This window comes from Zalophus californianus, chromosome 14 (genome assembly GCF_009762305.2).
Source record: "Zalophus californianus isolate mZalCal1 chromosome 14, mZalCal1.pri.v2, whole genome shotgun sequence".
Taxonomy (NCBI): domain Eukaryota; kingdom Metazoa; phylum Chordata; class Mammalia; order Carnivora; family Otariidae; genus Zalophus; species Zalophus californianus.
This window is the reverse complement of record NC_045608.1, coordinates 22,165,926-22,190,159: the sequence shown is the minus strand read 5'-3', so window position 1 is coordinate 22,190,159 and position 24,234 is coordinate 22,165,926. Positions and strand designations below refer to the sequence as shown.

The 24,234-nt window shown below is 43.0% G+C and overlaps 2 protein-coding genes across 12 annotated transcripts in view; one reads left to right on the top strand and one right to left on the bottom strand.

The window, feature by feature from the left end:
• CHEK2 (checkpoint kinase 2) overlaps positions 1-24,234 on the top strand; it is an 88,456-nt gene that overhangs the window by 24,168 nt on the left and 40,054 nt on the right. For 2 of the 7 annotated variants that reach the window (XM_027576913.1, XM_027576916.1), the window contains exons 1-2: positions 12,932-13,007; positions 15,601-15,925. The exons of 1 other annotated variant lie outside the window; for it this stretch is intronic. In XM_027576913.1, coding sequence (XP_027432714.1) covers positions 15,607-15,925 — 319 coding nt within the window. In that variant the 5' untranslated portion in view covers positions 12,932-13,007; positions 15,601-15,606. Of the gene's footprint in view, positions 1-12,741; positions 12,853-12,931; positions 13,008-15,351; positions 15,926-24,234 lie in introns of those variants that run through there. 4 more of the 7 variants (XM_027576919.1, XM_027576917.1, XM_027576915.1 and 1 more) reach the window with 3 other exon arrangements.
• On the bottom strand, positions 752-12,819 carry HSCB (HscB mitochondrial iron-sulfur cluster cochaperone). 5 transcript variants are annotated; one of them, XM_027576922.1, is made up of 6 exons: positions 12,453-12,705; positions 11,092-11,188; positions 10,654-10,743; positions 9,906-10,050; positions 6,346-6,393; positions 752-904 (listed from the first exon to the last, which is right to left on the bottom strand). In XM_027576922.1, exons 1-6 carry the CDS (start codon positions 12,686-12,688, stop codon positions 813-815), a joined length of 708 nt encoding a protein of 235 aa, XP_027432723.1. In that variant the 5' UTR covers positions 12,689-12,705; the 3' UTR covers positions 752-812. The 5 variants fall into 5 exon arrangements, 4 of the variants coding, with proteins under 4 accessions (XP_027432723.1, XP_027432721.1, XP_027432722.1 ...); XM_027576920.1 differs by having other exon boundaries at positions 753-904; positions 12,387-12,813; XM_027576923.1 differs by having other exon boundaries at positions 813-904; positions 10,649-10,743; positions 12,453-12,704.

The window sequence follows — 24,234 nt, the reverse complement described above, 5'->3', positions numbered from 1 at the left end:
TAGAATAGGATCAGGATTCACAAGATATAAATTCTTAGACAAGGATGAGGGAGGATGCAAAGGGGCTGCAATTTTAAGCTCTAGGAGTTGAACCTTGGTTCACAACTCTGATTTTTCAATTGTAAACAAGCAATGCTCTCCAAGAGTTGTTATTTCTTGGAATTTTTCTTTTTTCTTTTTTTTGGTAATCTCTACACCCAGCATGGCCCCACCAGACTAACTCTTGATAATATTATCTACATTTTTAAATGTAGGCCTAAGAATCCTTAGGCAACTTTGCATGGTTACTAAACTGAATGCTCTGAAGACTATACTAACAAGGGCACTAGTGAAGGGCTGGCCATTAGAAAGATATGGTTCTAGGGCAGAGGTTGGGAATCTCTGGGTCAAATCTAACTCACTGCCTGTTTTGTAAACAAAATGCTATCATGACAGAGTTGAGCAGTTATAACAGAGGCAGTATGGGCCACAAAGCCTAAAGCATTTACTATCTGGCCCTTTGCAGTAAAAGTTTGCCAACCATTTCTCCAGAGCCTCAAGTTGGCCCCATCCCTAGTTCTTTTACCTGCCTAGATGGGGAGCATGCTGTATCAAGTATCACACAAAGAACTGACCACCACCCAAGCTTTGGCTACACTGTTTCCTCCCGCATGATAAACTTTGCCATCCATTAATGCCTGAGCCACAGGTTTAACTAAGATGGTAAAAGCGGTGAATGCATTTCTAATCTCAATTAACAGAAGCCAGAAAAGAAATATACAAGAACTTTATTTTTGAAACTTTTTTTTTGGAAAGTTTTAAACTAGTAATCATTAGAGGGGAATCTTCTTTAACTTGATCTTTTCTTCTATATTTGAAAAGTATCTCATCTTTGTTAAAATTTCCTTGGCTTTTTCCAAATCATCTGAAATAAACAGAGATGTTAAGGTGAGGTTTCATTTCAGCAAGAATAAAACTAACTCTATTGACCAAGGTAGCCAGTCTGAATCACAGATAAAGTTTTAAAATGAAAACTGTGAGGGGCGCCTGGATGGCTCAGTCGTTAAGCGTCTGCCTTTGGCTCAGGTCATGATCCCAGGGTCCTGGGATCAAGCCCCGTGTCGGGCTCCCTGCTCCACAGGAAGCCTGCTTCTCCCTTTCCCACTCCCCCTGCTTGTGTTCCCTCTCTCTCTGTGTCTCTCTCTGCCAAATAAATAAAATCTTAAAAAAAAACACAAAAAACAAAAAAACCCCTGTGAGATCTGTATTTGCATCTGTCTGTATATTTATGTGTCTGATATGTACATTTCCCTAACTCCCGATGATATTACCAAGTTAATTTATAAAAATCCCTTAAAAGAGTTGTATCCTCCCTATGACCCAGCAATTGCACTATGGGGTTTTACCCCAAAGATACAAATGTAGTGATCCAAAGGGTCACCTGCACCCCAATGTTTGTAGCAGCAATGTCCGCAATAGCCAAACTATGGAAAGAGCTGAGATGTCCATCGACAGATGAATGGATAAAGAAGATGTGGTGTGTATATGTATATGTATATATATATATAAATGGAATAGTACCTAGCCATCAAAAAAAATGAAATCTTGCCATTTGCAATGACGTGGATAGAACTAGAGGGTATTATGCTAAGCGAAGTAAGTCAATCAGAAAAAGACAATTATCATATGATCTCACTGATATGCGGAATCTGAGAAACAAGGCAGAGGATCATAGGGGAGAGAGGAAAAAATGAAACAAGACGAAATCGGAGAGGGAGACAAACCATAAGAGACTCTTAATCTTAGGAAACAAACTGAGGGGGAATGGGGTAACTGGGTGATGGACATTAGGGAGGGTATATGTTGTAATCAGCACTGGGTATTATATAAGACTGATGAATCACAGACCCGTACCCCTGATACAAATAATACATTACATGTTAATTAACTGAATTTAAATTAATTGAATTTATTTTATTTTATTCTTTTTAAAGATTTTATTTATTTGAAAGAGAGACAGAGATAGGGAGAGAGAGAGAATGAGAAGGGAGGAGAGGGAGAAGCAGGCTCCCTGCTGAGGAGGGAGCCCGATGTGGGGCGTGATCCCAGGACCCTAGGATTATGACCTGAGTTGAAGGCAAATGCTTAACTGACTGAGCCACCTAGGTGCCCCTGACAAACTTTATTTATAATGATAATTATGTTTTATAATATGCTGCCTAAAAATCATTTCCAAAATCTTTTTGGCAACTTGGAACCTTAGAGTCATGGTAAGCTAAGTTAAATAATAGATCTTTATTAAATATATAAATAATTTCTAAATAAGATAAAGTGTTAAAACATTCACTATTGGGGCACCTGGGTGGCTCAGTCGTTAAGCGTCTGCCTTTGGCTCAGGTCATGATCCCAGGGTGCTGGGATCGAGCCCCGCATCGGGCTCCCTGCTCAGCGGGAAGCCTGCTTCTCCCTCTCCCACTCCCCCTGCTTGTGTTCCTACTCTCGCTATCTCTGTCTCTGTCAAATAAATAAATAAAATCTTAAAAAAATAAAAAAATCAGTTACTTAAGGGGCGCCTGGGGGGCTCAGTTGGTTAAGCGACTGCCTTCGGCTCAGGTCGTGATCCTGGGGTCCCAGGATCGAGTTCCGCGAGCCCGCTTCTCCCTCTGACCCTCCCCCCTCTCATGTGCTCGCTCTCTCTCATTCTCTCTCTCAAATAAATAAATAAAAACTTTAAAAAAATAAAAATAAAAAATCAATTACTTAAAAAGGTCTGTATTGTTGATTACTATTCTTGTTGCATTCATGTGGATAATTAGGCCAACTTTAATGCAACTAAAGTTATTTTGTAAACAAAACTATTCTACCTTGATAACCTTTGATTAAAAAGGGGGTTGACTGTAGATAGAAATTTTATGACAGTGGAAAAGTATATCACACCTGGAATCTATCTTGAGGTTTTATTATCTTCCTGTAAACCAAACTGGATCTTGCCATCTTACACATTTTGTCAGCCCTTAGCAAATTCTTTTTTTCCCCCTTCTTTTGTTTTTAGCCCTTAGCAAATTCTTTTTTTTAAAGATTCTATTTATTTATTCATGAGAGACAGAGAGAGAGAGAGGCAGAGGGAGAAGCAGGCTCCCAAGCAGCAGGGAGCCTGATGCGGGACTCGATCCCAGGACCCTGGGATCATGACCTGAGCTGAAGGCAGACGCTTAACCATCTGAGCCACCCAGGCGCCCTCCCTTAGCAAATTCTTAATTCTCCTTGAATATCTGGCTACAACTCTCCAAAGTGCCGTTTCCCATTTTTCTCCTTCCCTCCTGATTTGGCATCACTAAGAACTAAAACCTAATCCTTTTTGGGACTCAGGTTCTCTTGTGGTCGCCCTTTCCTCCAGGATCTGAAAATGCCCTGAAAGCTAAGGCCAGACAACTTGATATAAGCATCAAAGAACTCATCCCTACAAATCACGCGTGGGCAACCTTTGTGCCTGGACTTGCTGCCACTTGGGCTACCCCAAAGGTCCACCAGAACTCCTGTGTCTCCCATGCTCTGCTCTGGGTAAAGCCATGGCTGTGACGTTGACGTCTATGCCATCACTACCAACAGTCAAACTATAAAATAAGAAATCTGTCGGACTGCCACTGCTGTCCTCACACCACCATGTAAAGATGCTTAAGAGTTCAGTGTCTTGGGCGCCTGGGTGGCTCAGTTGGTTAAGCGACTGCCTTCGGCTCAGGTCATGATCCTGGAGTCCTGGGATCGAGTCCCGCGTCGGGCTCCCTGCTCGGCAGGGAGTCTGCTTCTCCCTCTGACCCTCTTCCCTCTCGTGCTCTCTATCTCTCATTCTCTCTCAAATAAATAAATAAAATCTTAAAAAAAAAAAAAAGAGTTCAGTGTCTTCTCAAGTGACTGCCCGCCCTCTGGACTCACAAACTGGGTTTATACTCTGTTCCCACCATTAGCCTTTGTTTTCTTTTTGTTTCCATAGAGATGCTCCTCATTAAATGCCTGATTGCTCACGTCATCCAGCAAATATCCTCTTCTACCAAGTCTCAACAGATGGCTCAGCTAGTCCTTAATAAACAAAGGGCGATCGAATGAGAAATGGACTTACATTGTTCAGAGGAAAGAAGAATGTCTCTTCTTCCTGTTTCTTTCTTACTGTTTGTTGCAGCTAACACCAGAAGATAGGACCCCTGTCTCCCAGTGTCTGAGGGAGGGTAGAAGCCTAACTTTAATAAGCCCCAGTTAGCAAAACCAGATCGGTTTCACATGAAACTACCACCTTCCCTTTTTTGTAATTTTTCATTTCCCAGACTCTACTGAGACGATGCTCATTCTCCTCCCTACTCCCTCATTCTCCCTTTATTTTTTTTTTTTAATATTTTATTTATTTATTTGAGAGAGAGAGAGAGCGAGACCATGAGCGGGGGGCGGGGGTGGGGTGGGGCAGAAGGGAGAGGAAGGAGCAGACTCCCCAGTGAGCAGGGAGCCCAATGCCGAGCTCAATCACAGAACCCTGGGATCATGACCTGAGCTGAAGGCAGATGCTTAACCAACTGAGCCACCCAGGTGCCCTTCATTCTTTCTTTAAAATGCCCAGTAACCTTTGTATCAATCGGGAGTTCAGTTCACACCAGACTCTTCCCTATTGCAATAGTTATTACTGATTAAAATCTATCCTTACCACTTTAAGTAGTATCTGGCTTTACCTTTGACAGCGTACAAGCATCTCTTCAGAGTCCCTGCTGTCAATTCTTCAGGTATATTCTTAGAAGTGGAATTGCTAGATCTTATGGTGATCCTATTTTTAATTCCTTGAGGAAATACCATAATGCTTTCCATAGTGGCTGCACTATTTTACATCCCCGCCAACAGTGCACAATGGTTTCAACTTCTCCAGACCCTCACCAATACTTGTTATTTTCTGAGTTTTCTAATACTAGCCATCTTAATCAGTATTTCGTTGTGGTTTTGATTTTCATTTGCCTAATGATTAGTGATGTTGCACATCTTTCCATAGACTATTTGTATATCTTCTTTGCATGTTCTATTTCTTAAGCTGGGTGGTGGGGACATGAGTGTTTCTTCTGTTTTTATTCCTTAAATTGTACTTAAATATTATTTATTCTTCTCAAAATCTACAAAAAAAAAAAAATCTACAAAAGTGCAGTAGGAGATGTGGGTGAGCCCTGGTGGAACACCTGAATCGTCAGTGGGTTGGGTTCATGGATTTCAGGCAGCCATATCAGGCTGTTAACCTGTATTTCCCTAACGTATTTTTAGAGACCCTTCCTCTGCCTGTGTGTCAGAATAGACTTCTACAGTCCTTGCAAACTGGATGGCACACTGTATAAGCCTGTCCCCTCAGCACTAGCTGACTGGACTTCAGTGGACATCTGGTTCAAGCTGGGCCAACCAAATTCCCCCTCTCGGGAATCTAGAGTTGGTGCCTAGGGGACTCTAGTCAGATGGTCAAAGTCCTTGCTCTTATAAGATAATGGACCTAGGCGAACTAAGGAGTCACCAGTGGGGAAGGCCATTTTGGAGCACTGTATGCTAATGAGGACGAGAATGGAACTGGTTTATAGTGAGGAGAAGAGGATGCAATGAAACTGCCAGAGGCATCGAGTCCAGGACTGCAGTTTTGGTTTCAGACTGCATTCTGGTTCTCAGGCTTTGCCCCAGAAGAGCTCATATAACACTGTATACTATAATCATCACAGGGACTTTCTCTTTGGATCTGGGCACATAGTCCTAATTCCTTATAATAACCTTTTTTATCTGGGCTAGCTTGAGTGGCCTTCGGCTTCCTGCAGTCAAATGATCCTTCAGCCAAAGGGCCATTATTCCTTTATTTAAGGGGTGGCACAAGTCTGGGATGGAGAGAAAGACTGTTTTTACTTCAAAATAGCCAGAAATAGACTGAATCTCTTTGAGCTGAAAGCCAGGAGCAATGGGGACCAGGATGAACATTGCTATTTTGAAATTTGGGCACAGCTCTGCCGTGGGCTTCTCCTTCTGGGCTTTGCAGAGGAAAGGGGTGTGCAGCCTTGCCCTCAGGATCTGCCTGTGTTGGCTTCAGCCTACATCCCGTACCTTAACTTCTCCTACTTGCTGAAGAGGAACAGAAGCACTTTCGTCTGCTCTTTCACTGGCATATCAGTTTTTGGCACACAGCTTATTTCTCTAGCAAGGCTGTGAATCCTTGAAGGGAGAAATGTCCACTTGCCTATATTTTATAGCTCCCCATGTACTTATCATAGGATGGGTATAAAATAGCTGTTTATTGAATTGATGGTTATACCTCAGTGCTTACAGTTTCTTTCCACATTTAAGAAACTTAAGACATGAAGAAAGTACCTTGTTCAAAAGCTCTGCTCACACTGTCAGTCAATTCTTTCTGTTTAGCTGAAAGAGAAAATCACTATCTTAATTTTTCTATTTATATAGACTAACGATGTGAAGATAACACTTGGTAGCTGGTTTCAACACAATATGACAGGGAGCTTAGATTCCAGGGTAAGGCCTCATAAGCCCTGTGTCCACATGCCCCATGATGGCAGCTCCTGTGTTTTGTTTTGTTTTAGATTTATTTATCTTTATTTGAGAGAGAGAGAGAGAAAGAGAGGGTACACACATGTGTGTGGGGAAGGGGCAGAGGGTGAGAGAGAGAATCTCAAGCAGACTCCCCACTAAGCACAGAGCCCTAATCGAGGCTCAATCCCACAACCCTGAGATCATGACCTGAGCTGAAACCAAGAGTCAGACATTCAACCAACTGAGCCACCCAGGCTCCCCAGGAGCTCCCGTTTAGTGTAGCTGACCCTACTCACATTATGTTTTTCTACCTCTGAAAGGTCTGAGGGGCAATCGCTAAGGCTTGTAAAATGGCTATACAATCATTAAAAAAAAAAAAAGACAGGACAAGGAAATGCTTTGATTGTCTCCACCAAGTAGTCTGAATTTTCCAGATTTCAGGTAGGAGAAAATTAGCAAACTGGGATTGCCTATGGGCAGGGCATTACAGTGTTTCAAACAACCACTTGCAAATTATACAGCCTCCCAGGAAAATGAAACACTTAGATCATATTGTACCATAAGAGAGGAGATGCCAGATAAGGTAAAGGAGCAGCCACCTGGTGTTTCAGCCACCTGGTGTTTCTACCGTGTCCTCATTAGGAAATGAAGAAATTCGCCTGGGTGGCTCGGTTGGGCGACTGCCTTCGGCTCAGGTCATGATCCCGGGGTCCTGGGATCAAGTCCCGCATCGGGCTCCCTGCTCGGTGGGGAGCCTGCTTCTCCCTCTGACCCGCTCCCCTCTCATGCTGTTTCTCTCTCTCTCAAATAAATAAATAAAATCTTTAAAAAAAAAAAAAAAAGAAATTCACTATAAGTACGTTTTCCAGATATAAAAAGTATCAATCGCTTATATGGTGCCTGCTTTCAAAGCACTTTCAAATATGTTATATCTCTTTCATAGGCAGTTACAGGTATTGGGAGATGGCCCTAGTCATATGGTTGGTTGAGTGGAGGAGCTGGGAGCAGACTCCAAGTCTCCAGACTCCTAGACAGCTGTGGGAAACTAGCAACGTGGTGTTGACAAAAGAACACTGGACTAGGAGTCTAGGGGCTCAGGAGTTCTGCCCAGATCTAACTAGCTCTATGCCCTTGAATATTTGTTTACTTTGGGCCTTAGCACATGCTTGTAGGGGAGGAAACTTAGGAATTAATCTAAATGAAGGTCAGTGACCTGTTTGAAACCAGACATTCACTATAGGGCTAGAATAACCCCCACCAGTGACTGAGCACCTGCTATGGGCCAGGCACTGTTATGTGTTTTACATGTTTTATTTGATTTAATTTAATCCTTGCAACAACCAGCACTAATGTTATCTCCATTTTACAGATGAGCAAACTGAGGCTCAGAGGGGTAAAACTGCTTGTTCAAGGTCACATGTAAAGTCAATGGCAGTGTTGACACTGCACCCAAGACCCCCTCACAGCAGAGTGTCATGTTCCTCTGCCTTCCAAAACTGTGCAGAGGGGGTTTCTGACTGTAAGCCTTGAGGTCTTCCAACACCAACCAGCCGAAAGGCTGTTGATACATCCTTAACTGATAGACCCACCCCGCCATTTTATTGATTTTAGCTTCTTTTTTATTATTTATTCACTCAATTAATATTTACTGAGCCCATGTTATATACATCATGTACCTGGGCTGAGGATATGAGGGGACCAAAAAGCAGAAACAATTTCTGCCTCTGCAGAACTTCTACTCTAAGGAGGGAGAGAGGCTGACATTGGTCAAATAATCTCATGTAGAACAGTAAGGTTATAACTGTGATTAGTCCTATAAGGGAGAGGTATCCACTGCCAAAAGGTACAGATAAAGAGGTTCTCTGAGGAAGTGATGATTACCCCCAGATCTGGAAGAGGAAGAGTTCACTAGAGGAAGGAGGAGAAGAGAGTTTTAAGCAGAACAGCATGTGCAAAGGCCCCAGGGTAGAAAGGTGCCTGGTACAGATGAAGAACTAGAAATGTCCTGTGTGGCTAGAGTGGAGGGGCACATGGGAGGAAGCAGAGGTCAGACCATACAGGGCCTTGTATGCTTTACTAAAGACTTTGGTCTTTAACCTGAGAGCAGTGGGAAGCCACATAAAGTTTTAAAGCATAACCCAGGGTAATATGATTAGATTTGGGTTTCAAAAGATCTCATAAGTGACAGTATAGGAATATATTCGATTGAAGTATAGCTAGACCAGTCTGGAGCTACTGCAGTTGTCCAGGTGAGAAAGAATGGTAGTTTGGAACAGGGTGCTGGCAGTGCAGACAGACAGATTTGGGACATATTTAGAAGGTCAGCATTTCAAGATTTGGTGATGACTATCTATGGGGGTAAGGGAGGATAAGTTGTTAAGAACGCCTCCTCAGTGTTTTGGACTTGTGCAGCTGGATGGTGTCTTTCACTTAGGGAACATCAGCAGAGGAATAGGTTGGTTTTTTTTTTTAAGGAGGGAGGGGAGAGGCTCATGAATTCCATTTTGGACACACTGAGTTGGAATATATAAACTCCATGAAGACACGGGTCTTTCTCGTTCACTGGTGTCTTGCATAACGCTTGATTCACAGCAGGCATGCCACAAATTTTTGTGAAAGTACATATGTGCATACAATTGGAGTGAGAACTTGGACCTTCTTCTACATGGCATGGTTAATTTTATGTGTCAGCTTTGTTGGGCTATGGTGCCCAAATGTTTGGTCAAACGCTAGTCTAGATATTGCTGTGAAGGTATTTTGTAGATGTGATTTACAACCAGTTGACTTTAAGTAAAGATTAGCTTGGATAATGTAGGCATAGAAGTCCTGCTTGAGTTTCCAGCCTCCTGGTCTGCCTGACATATTTTGGACTTGTTAGCCCTCACAATTCTGTGAGCCAATTCCTTAAAATAGGTTCCTCTCTCTCTCTCTCTCCATATATACATATATACTATTGGTTCTGTCTCTCTGGAGAACCCTGCCTGAATCAGTGTGAAATAAAGTGGAAAACAAAGTAATATGCGATTAGAAGTCAGTTTTTCAGTCTTTGCTCTGCAATGTGACCTTGGGCATTTCCATGAACTTCTAAGGTCTAATTATTCTTGTCAGAGATGTTAATAGCATCTAATGATGTCATGGGTAGGAAGGAGGAGTGCAATCTGCAAAATATTATTACATTCTTGGTTTAAGGCTGCCTTCTGGAAAGTTAAGAGATGTTGCAAGTTTAACCTCCAGACAAAATTGGTTTCAGTATAACCAAGAAAAAAAATACTCCCTGAATCATTATGATGACCTAGATGTAGTCTTTATATTCATTTTCACCTAACCTTGGACATGTACTCGTAACAGCAATAAAATGCATTCAGTGGTATTTTATCTTTTACCTCTGACAATAGATTCAGTCTCTTTCATGGCAGCTTCACTTTGAGCTTCTGCAAGTTTTTCATTGATTTCCATTATTTCCATGAGGAATTGCCTGTCCATTTCATCATCTGTCCCTTCAGGAATCTCTAGTCCATGGAGCTTTAGCTATTGGGACATAAAGCAGAAAGAAGTAAGGTTGGTTGAAGAGACTGTGGCCAGAGTCATAAATCCTACTCACAGAATAGAACAGAATACGATTCATAAACAAACAAACAAACAAACAAACCTTGAACTGTCTTTTTTTTTTTTTTTAACCTTGAACTGTCTTAATAGTGAAAATGTGAAGGCAGGGTATGGGGAAGTTGGACAGAGACAGGAGTGCTGGGACGGGATTCCTCTCTGCTACCTGGAACTGTGTGACCGAGGGCAGTTGTTCCTCCACTTGGGAGACTGAACTAGATATTTGTAAAGGCTCTATTAAATCCTAAAACTCTAAGGTGCTAAACTCTTCCCTCCCCCACCAAAACCCCCAAAATACTCTTCCCTAAATGCTACCAAACGGTAAAAAAATAAGGCACTCAGGCAAGTAAGATTTACAAATACTCAGAGAAAACTATTCTCATGCAGTATCATTGAGGCAAATTATCTTTGGGTCCCTAGACTAGTTCAGGTCTCAAGCACTCTTCTGGTGAATACAGGGGAGCAGCTGTCCCATAGCCCAATGAATAGCATGTAAGTCACGCATAGAGGGTTGGGAAATCACCTTACAAGGTATAGTCCCCTGCTCAGGGGAGCCAGAAGGGTCTTATAGGCATCATTCACCAGGGTTGAATGCTTTTCCGAGAAGTCCTTTTCAGTCTGTTAGTGGAGATGAAGATAATTTCATTACCATCCAAATCAGCCACATTACATTCACAAACTGTTTCATAAAATACTGATGGGCAGACAAGTAAGGAAGTCTCCCAAGTAGAAGTGGTGTGGGATGAGATGTCTTTATTTTCACGAATGGATTCTAATTCTTCTGGGGAGTCAGGTAAAAGCTGTGAGTGCAGGGCAGGTTCAGGGTCTGCCAGCTGGGGTCAGGCTGCCCTAGGGTAGAGCTGGTTGTTTAGCTCTGTCTCTGATAACCACATCACCACAAGGCCACTGCCACCCACCCCATGTACACTAATGTTTGGGTATGATTAGGGGTGGCCAACAGGCTACCTGAGACCTCTGGCTGAAGAAATCAGGGTGGACAAGACGCTGTAGTTCCTGGTACCTAGTGTGGAGCTTTGCTGTGTCAACTCTGAAGGCACGGTTGCTGTAAGGAAATTGGGAGATAAAAGTCATGCACCAAATATTTATAGATTTGTATACTATGGGCCTGGTTCCTGTTCTCATGGGGGTAAAGGCGATATACACGTAGAGAGAGATAACTTCAAAAAGTGCTGTGAAGGAAAAGAACAGGGTCAGGGAAAATGGTACATGTGGTGGACAAAGAGATGACATTTGAGCTGAGACCTGAATGATGATGAAAAATAATCAAAGATCAGAAAAAAGGTCACCAAGAGGCAGAGGGAACATGCAAAGGCCCTGAGGTGCAAGCAAGTTTGGCATGCTTTCAGAACTTAAAGGATAGTGTCACTGCAGCACATCCTAAGTGCAGAGTGACTGGTAGGGGCCCATCTCAGAGTTAAGGGGAAGGACCATTCCTGAATCCCACTCTGTCTTTCGAAGGCCCAGGTCCTTTCATCTTTGTCTCTCTATTTTAACCCAGTTCCTTTCACTTTACCTTCCCGGAGCCTGCCCTGTCTTAACAGTTTAGTTCTGCCCAAATTTCATCACCTCTCCAAGCTCCACGTTCGGAGGAAAACAGGAAAAACAACCACTTTTCTGACTCTCTCCCTCCAGTTCTTATTTTTCCCTTAGACTCAGGCCACAATATTAAGTTTTCCGGTGCTTTTACACCCTATTTTGTTTTTCTTTCTAGATTTATTTTATTATAAAAGGATGTAACTCAGGAACAACCACATGGAAAACAAGCATGGGGGAAAGGGCAGGGGAGCTTCCAAGCCCTCTCCAGGAGCACTACTCTCCCATCTCCACGTGTTCACAAGCCGGGAAGCTCCTTTACTCCCTTATTTTGGATAATACCTCAGTACGCCTTAAAAGTCTCAATCCAACTTTAACCATTCTGACCCTATCCTCAAGTCTTTCTGCAGCCCCTCCAGTACACTTCCCTCAGGCCCCGCCCCTCAACTTCTCTCAGGTCCCACCCCTCAGGTCTCCCTCTACAGAAGCCTCCCGCCTTCAATTTCCCCTAAGTTCCTTCCCCACCCCTCCAGTCCCCCCACCTTTCTCGTCTCCATTCCTCAGAGGCCCTATCTCAGGCTCGCCCCTCAATTTCCTCTCACTGGCCGCAATCCCACCCTCCGTGCTTCCAAGCCCCACCCCGATTTCTCTCCGCCCACCGATCTAACCGGTCCCTCCTTCTCCTTCCCAAACACTAGAGGCCCTACCCCCTATCTCCTGAGCCTCTGACGTCTCTCTCGCCGCCGCGTGTTTCCCGAAACCGCCTCCCGTACCAGTCCATGAGGCTGAAGTAATCTCGAGTGGGGTCAGGTGGCTGCAGCGCGCGGCACTGTGGGCAGAAGAACTCGTGTCCCCGCATGGGGCCCCCTGGGCCGCCGCAGTTCCAACACTGGGGGGAATTGCTTCCCGCCAGAGACGCAGCATTGCAGCTTAGCGGTCTCCTTCCGAGGACCCCTGCCGGCCACAGCCCCCACACCCGGAGCAAGGCGCCCGTTCTCCCGCCCCACATCTGGCTGCAGCCTATCTCGCCGCGGTCACCGGTGGGGGGGAAACCCGGAGAGAGCGGCCGACCAGACTAGTGCTGCTGATTGGCTGGAGAGCTGACCGGGCGGGATCCTGGATTCTGAGTGTCCCGCTCCTTATTTTAAACTACAACTCCCAGCAAACATTGAGGTACGTGTGGACGGCCACATCCGCCGCTCTTCATTGGTCCGGCGGCGACGCAGGGGTGTTTTAATTGGCTGAGGGTGGAGTTTGTATGTGCTTAGTTAGCGCCACTCCGCTGGCTGCGGCTGCTGTGAGCGTTTGGCTCCAGGTGGGCGCACGCGGTGAGTCATAGTGGAGAACTTCTCTTGGGTGTTTGGGGGTTCGATTCCCGTCCCCAGGGTCTTAGTGCGCGCGGAATCTCCCGAATTTTCACTTTGTGTGGTTTTTAACCTCGGTCGGGGGGAGGAGAGGAGTGCGTGGGTGACTGTCTTCCTGTGTAGATGAACTTCGAGGTGAAGTTCACTTCCCCTGTTACTTACAAGCTGAAACTGGCCCAGACGTGCAGTGTAAGAAAGGACAAAATTGTGCTCTTCAAAATCAGAGGGAAGTTGGTTTGTAAATAGTTAATGAATGTTAGTAATTATTACCATATTTTAGATTCAATTTCTTAAAAACTATTGAGAACCAATTTTAGCAGCTAGGCGCTGCAGAAACTGGAGACACTGACCTGTGTAGGAGGGTGCCCTGCCAGTGTCCATAGGTGTGTGGGGTGGGTGGCGAGGAGAGGGTAGGAGGGCACCAGTCCACCTGGGGACTCAGTTTCTCTGTTTGAAAAAAAAATTGTGTTTCACTTGTAAAACCCTTTCCGGCTGTCGGATTCTTTGGGACTGGAATTCTGTTCTCCCAATTATCAAGCATTACTGGGGGAGGAACGTTCATGTATCATCTCATTTAATCCTCAAGATCTATTTAATGAGGTGGTGGTCTACCTGAAGGTCATGCAAAGATTTGACTCAGGCATCTGACTCCAGACTTGTTTGCCCTAAAATCGTGGTTTTGACTGCCTCTAATCTTTTCATATACTTTCTCCTCCTCGTGGTTGAGGCTAATGTGGTTTCAGTCTGCTGGACCCTTAACAATAAACGAGGATAGCAGCCACTTCTTGACAGTCTTTTGTCCATTGTCAGGGTGGAGAAGTGTTGCTCAGAAAGCTATTAGAGGTTGCAGCCTTGACTAATGTAGTATTAGAGCTGCAGGTCCTGGAGTGGCACACTCAGCTCCGGCATCACCTCCCTGGTGTGGTTTAAGAAAAAGTCATCAGGATCTTTGTATCTGGAAAGCTATATAAATACAGTCAGTGTGAGTAATGTTTACTGTGTTCTCCTGGAGGAAGAGCCTGAGTATGTGTATCTGGAGAGAAGGGAGAATGCACTCCCCTCCCCACTCTTATAAAAAAATCATGTTAGGGATTTAAAGTTAGGGATTGACAGTTACTTTGACTTTCCTGTAGTTTCTGTTGTCAGAGTTTAACTGTCTATCAAATTAACTCTATAAAGTGAGGGTGGGAACCTGTTATGGTCTCCTGTGACTCAGTTGTTTCTGTAGGATTCTGTTGGGCTGGAGGGCCATTTAGGATGAAAGGTGAGCCCTTATACTTACTCAGCATCACAAAGGGCTAGGTGGAGTTGTTTAGAGCAGTCTTCTTTGTGTTCTGCTTCATTAATAGCCTGGCCCTTAGTTAGGAGTCAGGGAATCTAGAGTGAACAAACAGGATGTGGTCTTCACCGTCCTGGGGCAGGCTTGGGGGAGGAGGGGTATCTGTGACATTTTATGTAAATGGTCACCCCTGGTGTGGTGCAGTGAATTAGTTTATAGTTTCTTTGCCCATCTTCTATCCCAAGCCACATGACCCTTTCCCTTTCTTCTAAAACATGAAATTTAAGTGTAGTGTTGATTGTATTAATGAATACCTTTTAAGTTTCATTTCTAATTTTAATTTTTTTTAAGATTTTATTTATTTCTGTATTTGACAGAGAGCAAACAGGGAGAGCAACAGAGCGAGAGTGCTGAGCCGAAGGCAGACGCTTAACTGACCTAGCCACCCAGGCACCCCTCATTTCTAAGTTTTATTTTATTTTATTTATGTATTTATTTGATAGAGAGCACGAGCGAGCACAAGCAGGGGGAGCAGCAGGCAGAGGGAGAGGGAGAAGCAGACTCCCCATGGAGCAGGGAGCTCGACATGGGGTTCAGTCCCAGAACCCCGGGATCATGACCCAAGCTGAAGGCAGGTGCTTAACCAAGCCACCCAGGAGCCCCACATTTCTAATTTTTAAAAAATTAGATGAATGTAAGCTGTTATGAAGTCTTCCTTCCCACCCCCAGATTAGTTCATTTCTTTTAACTTATTTATAACCTTTGTAGAATTTTTTTCTTTCTTTTTCCTGTGGTTTGTGGCTGTCATACAAAAAACTGATCCGGTGAAAGTGATATGATGAAAAACTCAACCCAGAGGAACTATAGATCAATCTAGACTTAGAATTTTAACTTTTGCAGAACATGCTTGCTCTGGATTTTTTTGTTTTCCTGATGTAAATATGCTTATCCTTTACTTTTTTATTTTTATTTTTTAGGAGAGAGAGATTGCCCTCTTGCGGGGGTGGGGGGAGGAGTTGGGGGGAGGTGGGTGGAGTGAAGGGGCAGAGGGAGAGGGAGAGAGAGAATCTCAAGCAGGCTCCACACCTAGCACAGATCGGGATGCCACAGGCCTCATCTTAATGACCCTGAGATCATGACCCGAGCTGAAATCAAGAGTCGGACGCTTAACCAACTGAGCCACCCAGGCGCCCCTGCCCATTCTTCACTCTTAAACTTCAAGTCTTACAAGTCTTGTTTCTTGAAACATAACCTTATTATTGGACTCTTATTTTTGAGGTCGTGATGTCTCGAGAGACGGATGGGGAGCGTCAGCAGTCCCATGGCAGTGGCTCCTGTCCCCAGTCCCAAGGTGGCTTCTCGCAGTCTCAAGGCACCTCCTCCCAGACACACAGCTCCTCACACTCTCCAGTCACGTCCAGCTCCACCAGCACAGCACCCACATCCAGCCAGTCCTCTCACTCCAGCTCGGGGACACTGAACTCCTTAGACACAGTGTCCACCCAGGAACTCTGTTCTATTCCTGAGGACCAGGAACCCGAGGAGCCTGTCCCTGCCCCTTGGGCTCGGTTATGGGCCCTTCAGGATGGATTCCCCAATCTTGGTAAGACCCTTTGTTACATCATGTAAAATTATAATTGTTCACAAAAATAGAGGAAGCTCTTGTAGCAGAAAGCTTAAGACACTTCTGGATTCATTCTGGAGTTTGAAGGTGATGAAAGATGGAACGAAAGAAGCAGTTTTGGGGAGTTTACTGACTCTTACCTGCTGTGGATCCCCCTTCATTTATTCTTCCAACAAATATTAATTGGGCATCTGTAATGTTCTGTCCATGGGAGCATCTGAAGAGAGCAGTAGATCCTTTCCCTAGGAAAATGCTGATACATGCAAACTTGCAAACAGTTAATGGACTAATCATAGAAACCACCACTTAATCCCTGCTGTAGCAGCTTTAGAACATCCATTTTAGTTTTAGAATAGGGAAGGTTATTTGTTGACTGTTATTTATTATCTCAAAATAGCCAGCCTTGCAATTTAAATACATTCATCCTCTATGACACGTCCTGATTCCAGGAGAAAGGCTTTGCTATAGGTATGTTTGAAATAGCGTTTTGATATTAAAAAAATGAATGACTAATGTATTATATGTACCTTATCACTCACTCTTTATTTCATGTCCAACTTTGATGACCCGAAAAAGAAACTGTAAAAAGTGGAGAAATAATATAGGAATTTTCATAGTTACGAATTTAAATTTAGAAGTAAATATTTGAGGGGCGCCTGGGTGGCGCAGTCGTTAAATGTCTGCCTTTAGCTCAGGTCATGATCGGATCGAGCCCCACATCTGGCTCCCTGCTTGGCGGGAAGCCTGCTTCTCCCTCTCCCGCTCCCTCTGCTTGTGTTCCTGCTCTCACTATCTCTCTGTCAAATAAATAAAATCTTAAATTCTCTTAAAAAAAGAAGTATTTGAAGCTATTTTTTACTCACTTAAACCATTGTTTTTTTTTTTTTTTAAAGATTTTATTTATTTATTTGATAGAGAGAGATGAGAGATAGAGAGCACAAGAGGGAAGAGGGTCAGAGGGAGAAGCAGACTCCCCGCTGAGCAGGGAGCCCGATGCGGGACTCGAACCCGGGACTCCAGGATCATGACCTGAGCCGAAGGCAGTTGCTTAACCAACTGAGCCACCCAGGCGCCCCTAAACCATTGTTTTAAGATAGGCTTAGGGCTTATATATGGTGAACAGGAAACAGATATGGTGAGAAAGGGTGAAGTGGGCTGCATCACTTTGAAAGTGGATAATGCTCAATAAATAGGATCTGTTATTATTACTGATTCACACCTGTTTGTTTTTTTTTAATAATTTATCATTTTTTTTTTAAAGATTTTATTTGAGAGAGAGAAAATGAGAGATAGAGAGCACGAGAGGGAAGAGGGTCAGAGGGAGAAGCAGACTCCCTGCTGAGCAGGGAGCCCGATGTGGGACTTGATCTCAGGACTCCAGGATCATGACCTGAGCCGAAGGCAGTTGCTTAACCAACTGAGCCACCCAGGCGCCCTCACACCTGTTTTTTTCTAAATGTTTTATAGGTTTAGCCCTTACATTGATTGTTTTGTGTTGCTTTTTGTATATGGTATGAGGTAGGGGTCCCAATTCATTCTTTTGTATGTGAATATCCTAGGTGAGCACTTTCTTGAAGAGACTTTTTTTTTTTATTAAAGATTTTATTTATTTGAGAGAGCATGAGGGAGGAGGCAGAGGGAGAGAGGCAGGAACAGACTCACTGCCGAGCGGGGAACCCAATTCAGGGCTCAACCCCAGGACCCTTGGGACCATGACCTGAGCTTCAGGCAGACACTTAACCGACTGAGTCACCCAGGTGCCCCCTGAAGAGACTCTTCTTTCTCTGTTGAATGGTCTTGGCACCCTTGTCAAAAATCATTTGGCCATAAATGTGAGGGTTCATTTCTTTTTCCTTTTTTTTTTCTTAAAGATTTTATTTATTTGACAGAGAGACACAGCAAGAGAGGGCACACAAGCAGGGGGAGTGGGAGAGGGAGAAGTAGGCTTCCCGCCAAGCGGCGAGCCCGATGCGGGGCTAGATCCTGGGACCCTGGGACCATGACCCGAGCCGAAGGCAGACGCTTAACAACTGAGCCACCCAGGCGCCCCGAGGGTTTATTTCTAGACTTTTAAATTCCATTCTCTTGGTCTGTGTGTCTGTCCTTTTATGCAAGTAACACAAAATCTTGATTGCTGTAGCTTTGTAGTGAGTTTTGAAATCCAGAGTGTGAGTCCTGATTTGTTCCTCTTTTTCAAGATTGTTTTGACTATTCTGAGTCCCTTACATTTCCTTATGAATTTTAGGATGAGCTTATCAGTTCCTGAAAAGAAGGCAGCTTGGATTTTATTAGGGATTACATTGAATCTATAGATCAGTTTGGGGAGTATTGACATCTTTTTTTTTTAAGATTTATTTATAATAAATATAATAAAATAAAAAAAGTAAAATAAAAGAGCGCGTGGGGGAGGATCAGAGGGAGAGGGACAACCAAACTCTGCACTGACCATGGAGCCCAACGTGGGGCTTGATCCCATAACCCTGAGATCACGACCTGAGCTGAAACCAAGAGTAGGATGCCCAACTGACTGAGCCACCCAGGCACCCCGAGTATTGACATGTTAATAATACTAAGTCTTCTGATCCATGAACATGGGATGTCTTTCCATTTATTTAGGTATTCTTCAGTTTCTTTCAGTGATGTTTTGTCATTTTCAGTATATAAGTCTTGGCATTTTAAAAAATGTATTCCTGGGGTGCCTGACTGGCTCCATTGGTAGAGCATGCAACTTTTGATCTTGGGATTGTGGGTTTGAGCCCCACATTGGATGTAGAGATTACTTAAAATCTTTAAAAAAATGTATTTTTGAGTATTCTTTAAGTGTTTACTTATTGTTTAAAGTTTTATTTATTTAAATGATCTCTGTACTCCACATGAGGCTCAAACTCACGACCCAAGATCGAGTTGCACTCTCTTCTGACTGAGCCAGCCAGGTGCCCCTCATTTTTTTAAGTAAGCTGTGTGCCCTTTGTGGGATTTGAACTCATGACCCTGAGGTCAAGAGTTGCATGCTCTACTGACTGAGCCAGCTAGGCGCCCCATGTTTACTTATTTTTATTGTGGGAAAATCTATATAACAAAAAGTTTTGTCACTGTAACCATTAAGTAAACCATTAAGTTCAGTGGCATTAACTACATTTACAAAATGTTGTGCAACTATCTCCATTATCTATTAAAATTTTTCCTCTGGTAATTGTCCTCTCCTTGCCCCCCACCCAAGCTTTATATATAATCGACATACAGCACTATAAATTTAAGGTGTATAGTGTATTAATTTGATACAGTTATATATTGCAAAATGATTACTACCATAGTGTTAATTAACACTCATCACATCCCATAATTACCATTTCTTTTTTGTGGTGAGAACATTTAAGGGGTACTTGGGTGTCTCAGTTGGTTAAGCGTCTGCCTTTGGCTCAGGTCATGATCCCAGGGTCCTGGGATTGAGCACCACATTGGGCTCCTTGCTCAGTGGAGAGTCTGCTTCTCTCTCTCCTGCCTGCCACTCCCCCTGCTTGTGCTCTTTCTCTGGCAAATAAATAAAAATAAAACCTTTAAAAAAAAGTATTAAAAAAAAGAACATTTAAGATCTATGCTCTTAGCAGCTTTCAAGTACCTGATACAGTATTACTAACTAAAATCACCACACTGTATGTTAGGTCACCAGAACTTATTTTCTTGTACTTGGAAGTTTGCACCCTATAACAAACATCTCCCCATTTTCCCACTCTCAGGCCCTGATAACCATCACTCTCTATTTATATGAGTTTAGGTTTTTTATTTTTTATTTTTATTTATTTTTTTATTATTTTTTAAAGATTTTACTTGTTTATTTGACAGAGAGAGACACAGCGAGAGAGGGAACAGAAGCAGGGGGAGAGGGAGAGGGAGAAGCAGGCTTTCCACAGAGCAGGGAGCCCGATGCGGGGCTTGATCCCAGGACCCTGGGATCATGACCCAAGCTGAAGGCAGACGCTTAACGACTGAGCCACCCAGGCGCCCCTTTTTATTATTTTTTAAATTAATTAATTTTTAAAAAAAGACTGTTTATTTGCCAGACAGAGAGAGAGAGAGAGAGAGTGTGCACACAGGCAGGGGGCATGGCAGGCAGAGGGAGAAGCAGACTCCCGGCTGAGCAGGGAGCCCAACGCTGGACTCTATCCCAGGACCCTGGGATCATGACCTGAGCCGAAGGCAGCTGCTTAGCCCATTGAGCCACCCAGGCGTCCCGAGTTTAGGTTTTTTAGATTCCACATATAAGACATATAAGTGAAATTATACACTATTTGTCTTTTCTTGACTTATTTCATTTATAATGCCTTCTCCATCTGTATTGTCATAATGGCAAGATTTCATGTTTTTTTTTTTAATGGCTGAATATATTCCATTGAGAGAGAGAGTGTGTGTGTGTATATATACATATACATATATATATATATATATATACACATTCCATATTTTCTTTGTCCATCCATTGTTGGACATTTAGGTTACTTCTGTGTGTTGGCTATTGTAAACAGTTATGCAGTGAACATGGGGGTACATATATCTTTTCAAGTTAGTGTTTTGTTATCTTTGGATAAATACCCAGAAGTGGAATTGCTGGATCATACGGCAATTCTGTTTTTAATTTTTGGAGGAATCTCCATTCTGCATTCCATAATGGCTACACCAATTTACATTCCTGCCAGCAGTGCACCAGGGTACCTTTTACTCCACTTCCTGGCCAACACTTAGCAAATCTCGCCCTTTTTTTTTTTTAAGGTTTTATTTATTTTTGCAAGAGATAAAGCTTGTGCGAGAGAGCACAAGCAGCGGGAGGGGCAGAGGGAGAAGCAGACTCCCCACTGAGCAGGTAGCCTAGTGGTGGGGCTCAATCCCGGGACAGGACCTGAACGGAAGGCAGATGCTTAACCAGCTAAGCCACCGAGCCGCCCCTCTTTTTCACTTTTTTTTTAATTTAAAGATTTTATTTATTCATTTGACAGAGAGAGACACAGCGAGAGAGGGAACAGAAGCAGGGGGAGAGGGAGAGGGAGAAGCAGGCTTCCCGCTGAGCAGGGAGCCTGATGTGGCGCTCCATCCCAGGACCCTGGGATCATGACTTGAGCTGAAGGCAGACGCTTAACGACTGAGCCACCCAGGCGCCCCTCTTTTTCACTTTCTTGATGATGTTGTTTGACACAGTAATTTTAAACTTTAATTATGTCCAATTTCTCTTTTTTTTCTTTTGTCACTTGTGTTTTTATTTATGTATTTATTTTTAAAGATTTTATTTATTTATTTGAGAGTGAGAGCAAGTACACAAGCAGGGGAAGGAGTAGGGGGAGAGGGAGAAGCAGACTCCCCGCTGAGCAGGGATTTTCCCCCCCCAACGTGGGGCGCGATCCCAGGACTCTGGGATCATGACCCAAGTCGAAGGCAGACGCTTAACCAACTGAGCCACCCAGTCACCCCATTTGGATGTCTTCTTTAGAAAAATGTCTCTTCAGTTCCTCCGCCCATTTCTTAGATTGTTTACATTTTGCTCTTGAGTTGTGAGAATTTTTCTATATTTTGGGTATTGACCCCTTCTCAGATACATGATTTGCAAATATTTTCTTCCAATTCTTAGATTGCCTTCTCATTTTGTTGATGGTTTCTTTTGCTACACAGAAGCTTTTTAGTGTGACATAATCCCCCTTATTAATTTTTGCTTCTGTTGCTTTTTTTTTAAGTAGGCTCCATGGCCAATGTGGGGCTTGAACTCATGACCCTGAGATCAAGAATCTGATGCCCTACTGACTGAGCCACCCAGGCGTCCCTGTTGCTTGTACTTTGGGTGTCATATCCAAAAAATTGTCCTAAGATCCATGTCAAGGAGCTTTTCCCCTGTGTTTTCTTCTAGGAGTTAATAGTTTCAGTTCTTTTTAAGTCTTTAATCCATTTCAAGTTAATTTTTGTGAATGGTGTAAGATAGTCCAATTTCATTCTTCTACATATGGTTATCTAGTTCTCCCAACACTATTTATTGAAGAAACTGTCTTTTCCCCATTGAATTCCTCTGGTAATTTCTAACCTACTTTTTGTGTCTATGAATTTATCTACTCTAAATACTTTATATAAATGGAATTGTAATATTTGTGCTTTTCTGTCTGGCTTCTTTGACTTAGCATAATTTATCTTATTTATTTTATTTTATTTATTTTTTAAAGATTTTTTAAATTTGTTTTTTGACAGAGAGACAGCGAGAGAGGGAACACAAGCTGGGGGAATGGGAGAGGGAGAAGTAGGCTTCCCGCTGAGCCCGGAGCCTGACGTGGGATTCGATTCCAGGATCCTGGGATCATGACCTGAGCCAAAGGCAGACGCTTAATGACTGAACCACCCAGGCGCCCCTTATTTATTTTACTTTTAAAAAGATTTTACTTATTTATTTGAGAGAGAGTGTGAGTGAGAGAGAGAGAGAAGAAGGGAGAGGGAGAAGCAGATGCCCTGCTGAGCAGGGAGCCCAATGTGGGGCTCAATCCCAGGACATGAACTGAAGGCAGATGCTTAACTGACTGAGTCACCCAGGCACCTCTTAGCATAATATTTTTAAAGTTCAATCATTTTGTATTATATTATTAATTTTATTTTTTTATGGTTGAATAGTAGTATTTTACTGAATGTATATATCACATTTTGTTTATCCATTCTTCTGTTGATGGACATTTGGATTATTTCTGTGTTTTGGCTATTGTGACTAATGCTATGAATATTTGCATACAAGTGTCTGCTTGAGTACCTATTTTCAATTTTTTTTGTTTATATCTAGGAATGGAATTGCTGGATAATATGGTAATTCTATGTTAAAAAATTACTTTAATTTCAGTATAGTTAACATAGTGTTATATTAGTTTCAGGTGTACAATAAAGTGATTCAGCTATTGTATACCTTACCCAGTGCTTATAAGGATAAATGTACCCTAATCCTCATCACCTATTTCACTCATCCGCCCACTCACCTCTCCTCTGGTCACCATCAGTTTGTTCTGTAGTTAAGAGTCCGTTTTTGGTTTGTTGGTTTTTTTCATTGTTGTGATGCCTCCAGCTTTGCTTTTATTATTTAAGATGGCTTTGGCTCTTCAGGGTCTTTTGTAGTTGAATGCAACTTTTAGGCTTGTTTGTTCTAGCTCTGGGAAAACTGCTGTTGGTATTTTTTTTTTTTTTAAAGATTTTATTTATTTATTTATTTGAGAGAGAGAGCATGAGAGGGGGGAGGGTCAGAGGGAGAAGCAGACTCCCCGCCGAGCGGGGAGCCTGATGCGGGACTCGATCCCGGGACTCCAGGATCATGACCTGAGCCGAAGGCAGTCGCTCAACCAACTGAGCCACCCAGGCGCCCTGCTGTTGGTATTTTGATAGGGATTGCATTAAAGGTGTAGATTGCTTTGGGTAGTATAGACATTTTAACAATATTTGCCCTTCCAATCCATAAGCATGGAATGTCTTTCCATTTCTTTGTGTCATCTTCATTTTCTTTCATCAGTGTTCCATAGTTTGCAGAGTATAGGTCTTTAACCTCTTTGGTTAGGTTTATTCCTAGGTATCTTCTTGTTTTTGGTGCAATTGTAAATGAGATTGATTCCTTAATTTCTCTGCTACTTCAGTTTTTGTGTAGAAATGTAACAGATTTCTGTACATTGATCATGTATCCTGTGACTATTGAATTTATCATTTAGTTTTTTTGGATTTTCTATATATAGTATCATGTCACCTGGAAATAGTAAACGTTTTACTTCTTCCCTGCCAGTTTGGATGCCTTTTATTTCTTTTCTTTAAAAATTTTTTATTGTTTTGTTAATCACCATACATTACATCATTAGTTTTTGATGTAGTGTTCCATGATTCATTGTTTGTGCATAACACCCAGTTCTCCATGCAGAACGTGCCCTCTTTAATACCCATCTATTTCTTTTTTTTTTTTAAAGATTTTATTTATCTATTTGTCAAGAGGGAGAGGGAGAGAGAGACAGAATGCAAGTACAAGCAGGGAGAATGGTAGGCAGAGGGAGACCCCGCTGAGGAAGGAGCCCGATGCAGGACTCCATCCCAGGACCCTGGGATCATGACCTGAGCTTAAGGCAACACTTAACTGACTGAGCCACCCAGGCGTCCCTGGATGCCTTTTATTTCTTTTTGCTGTCTGATTGCTGTGGCTAGGACTTCCAATACTATGTTGAATAGAAGTGGTGAGAGTGGACATTCCTGTCTTGTTCCTGACCGTAGAGGAAAAGCTTTCAGTTTTTGCCCATTTAGGATGA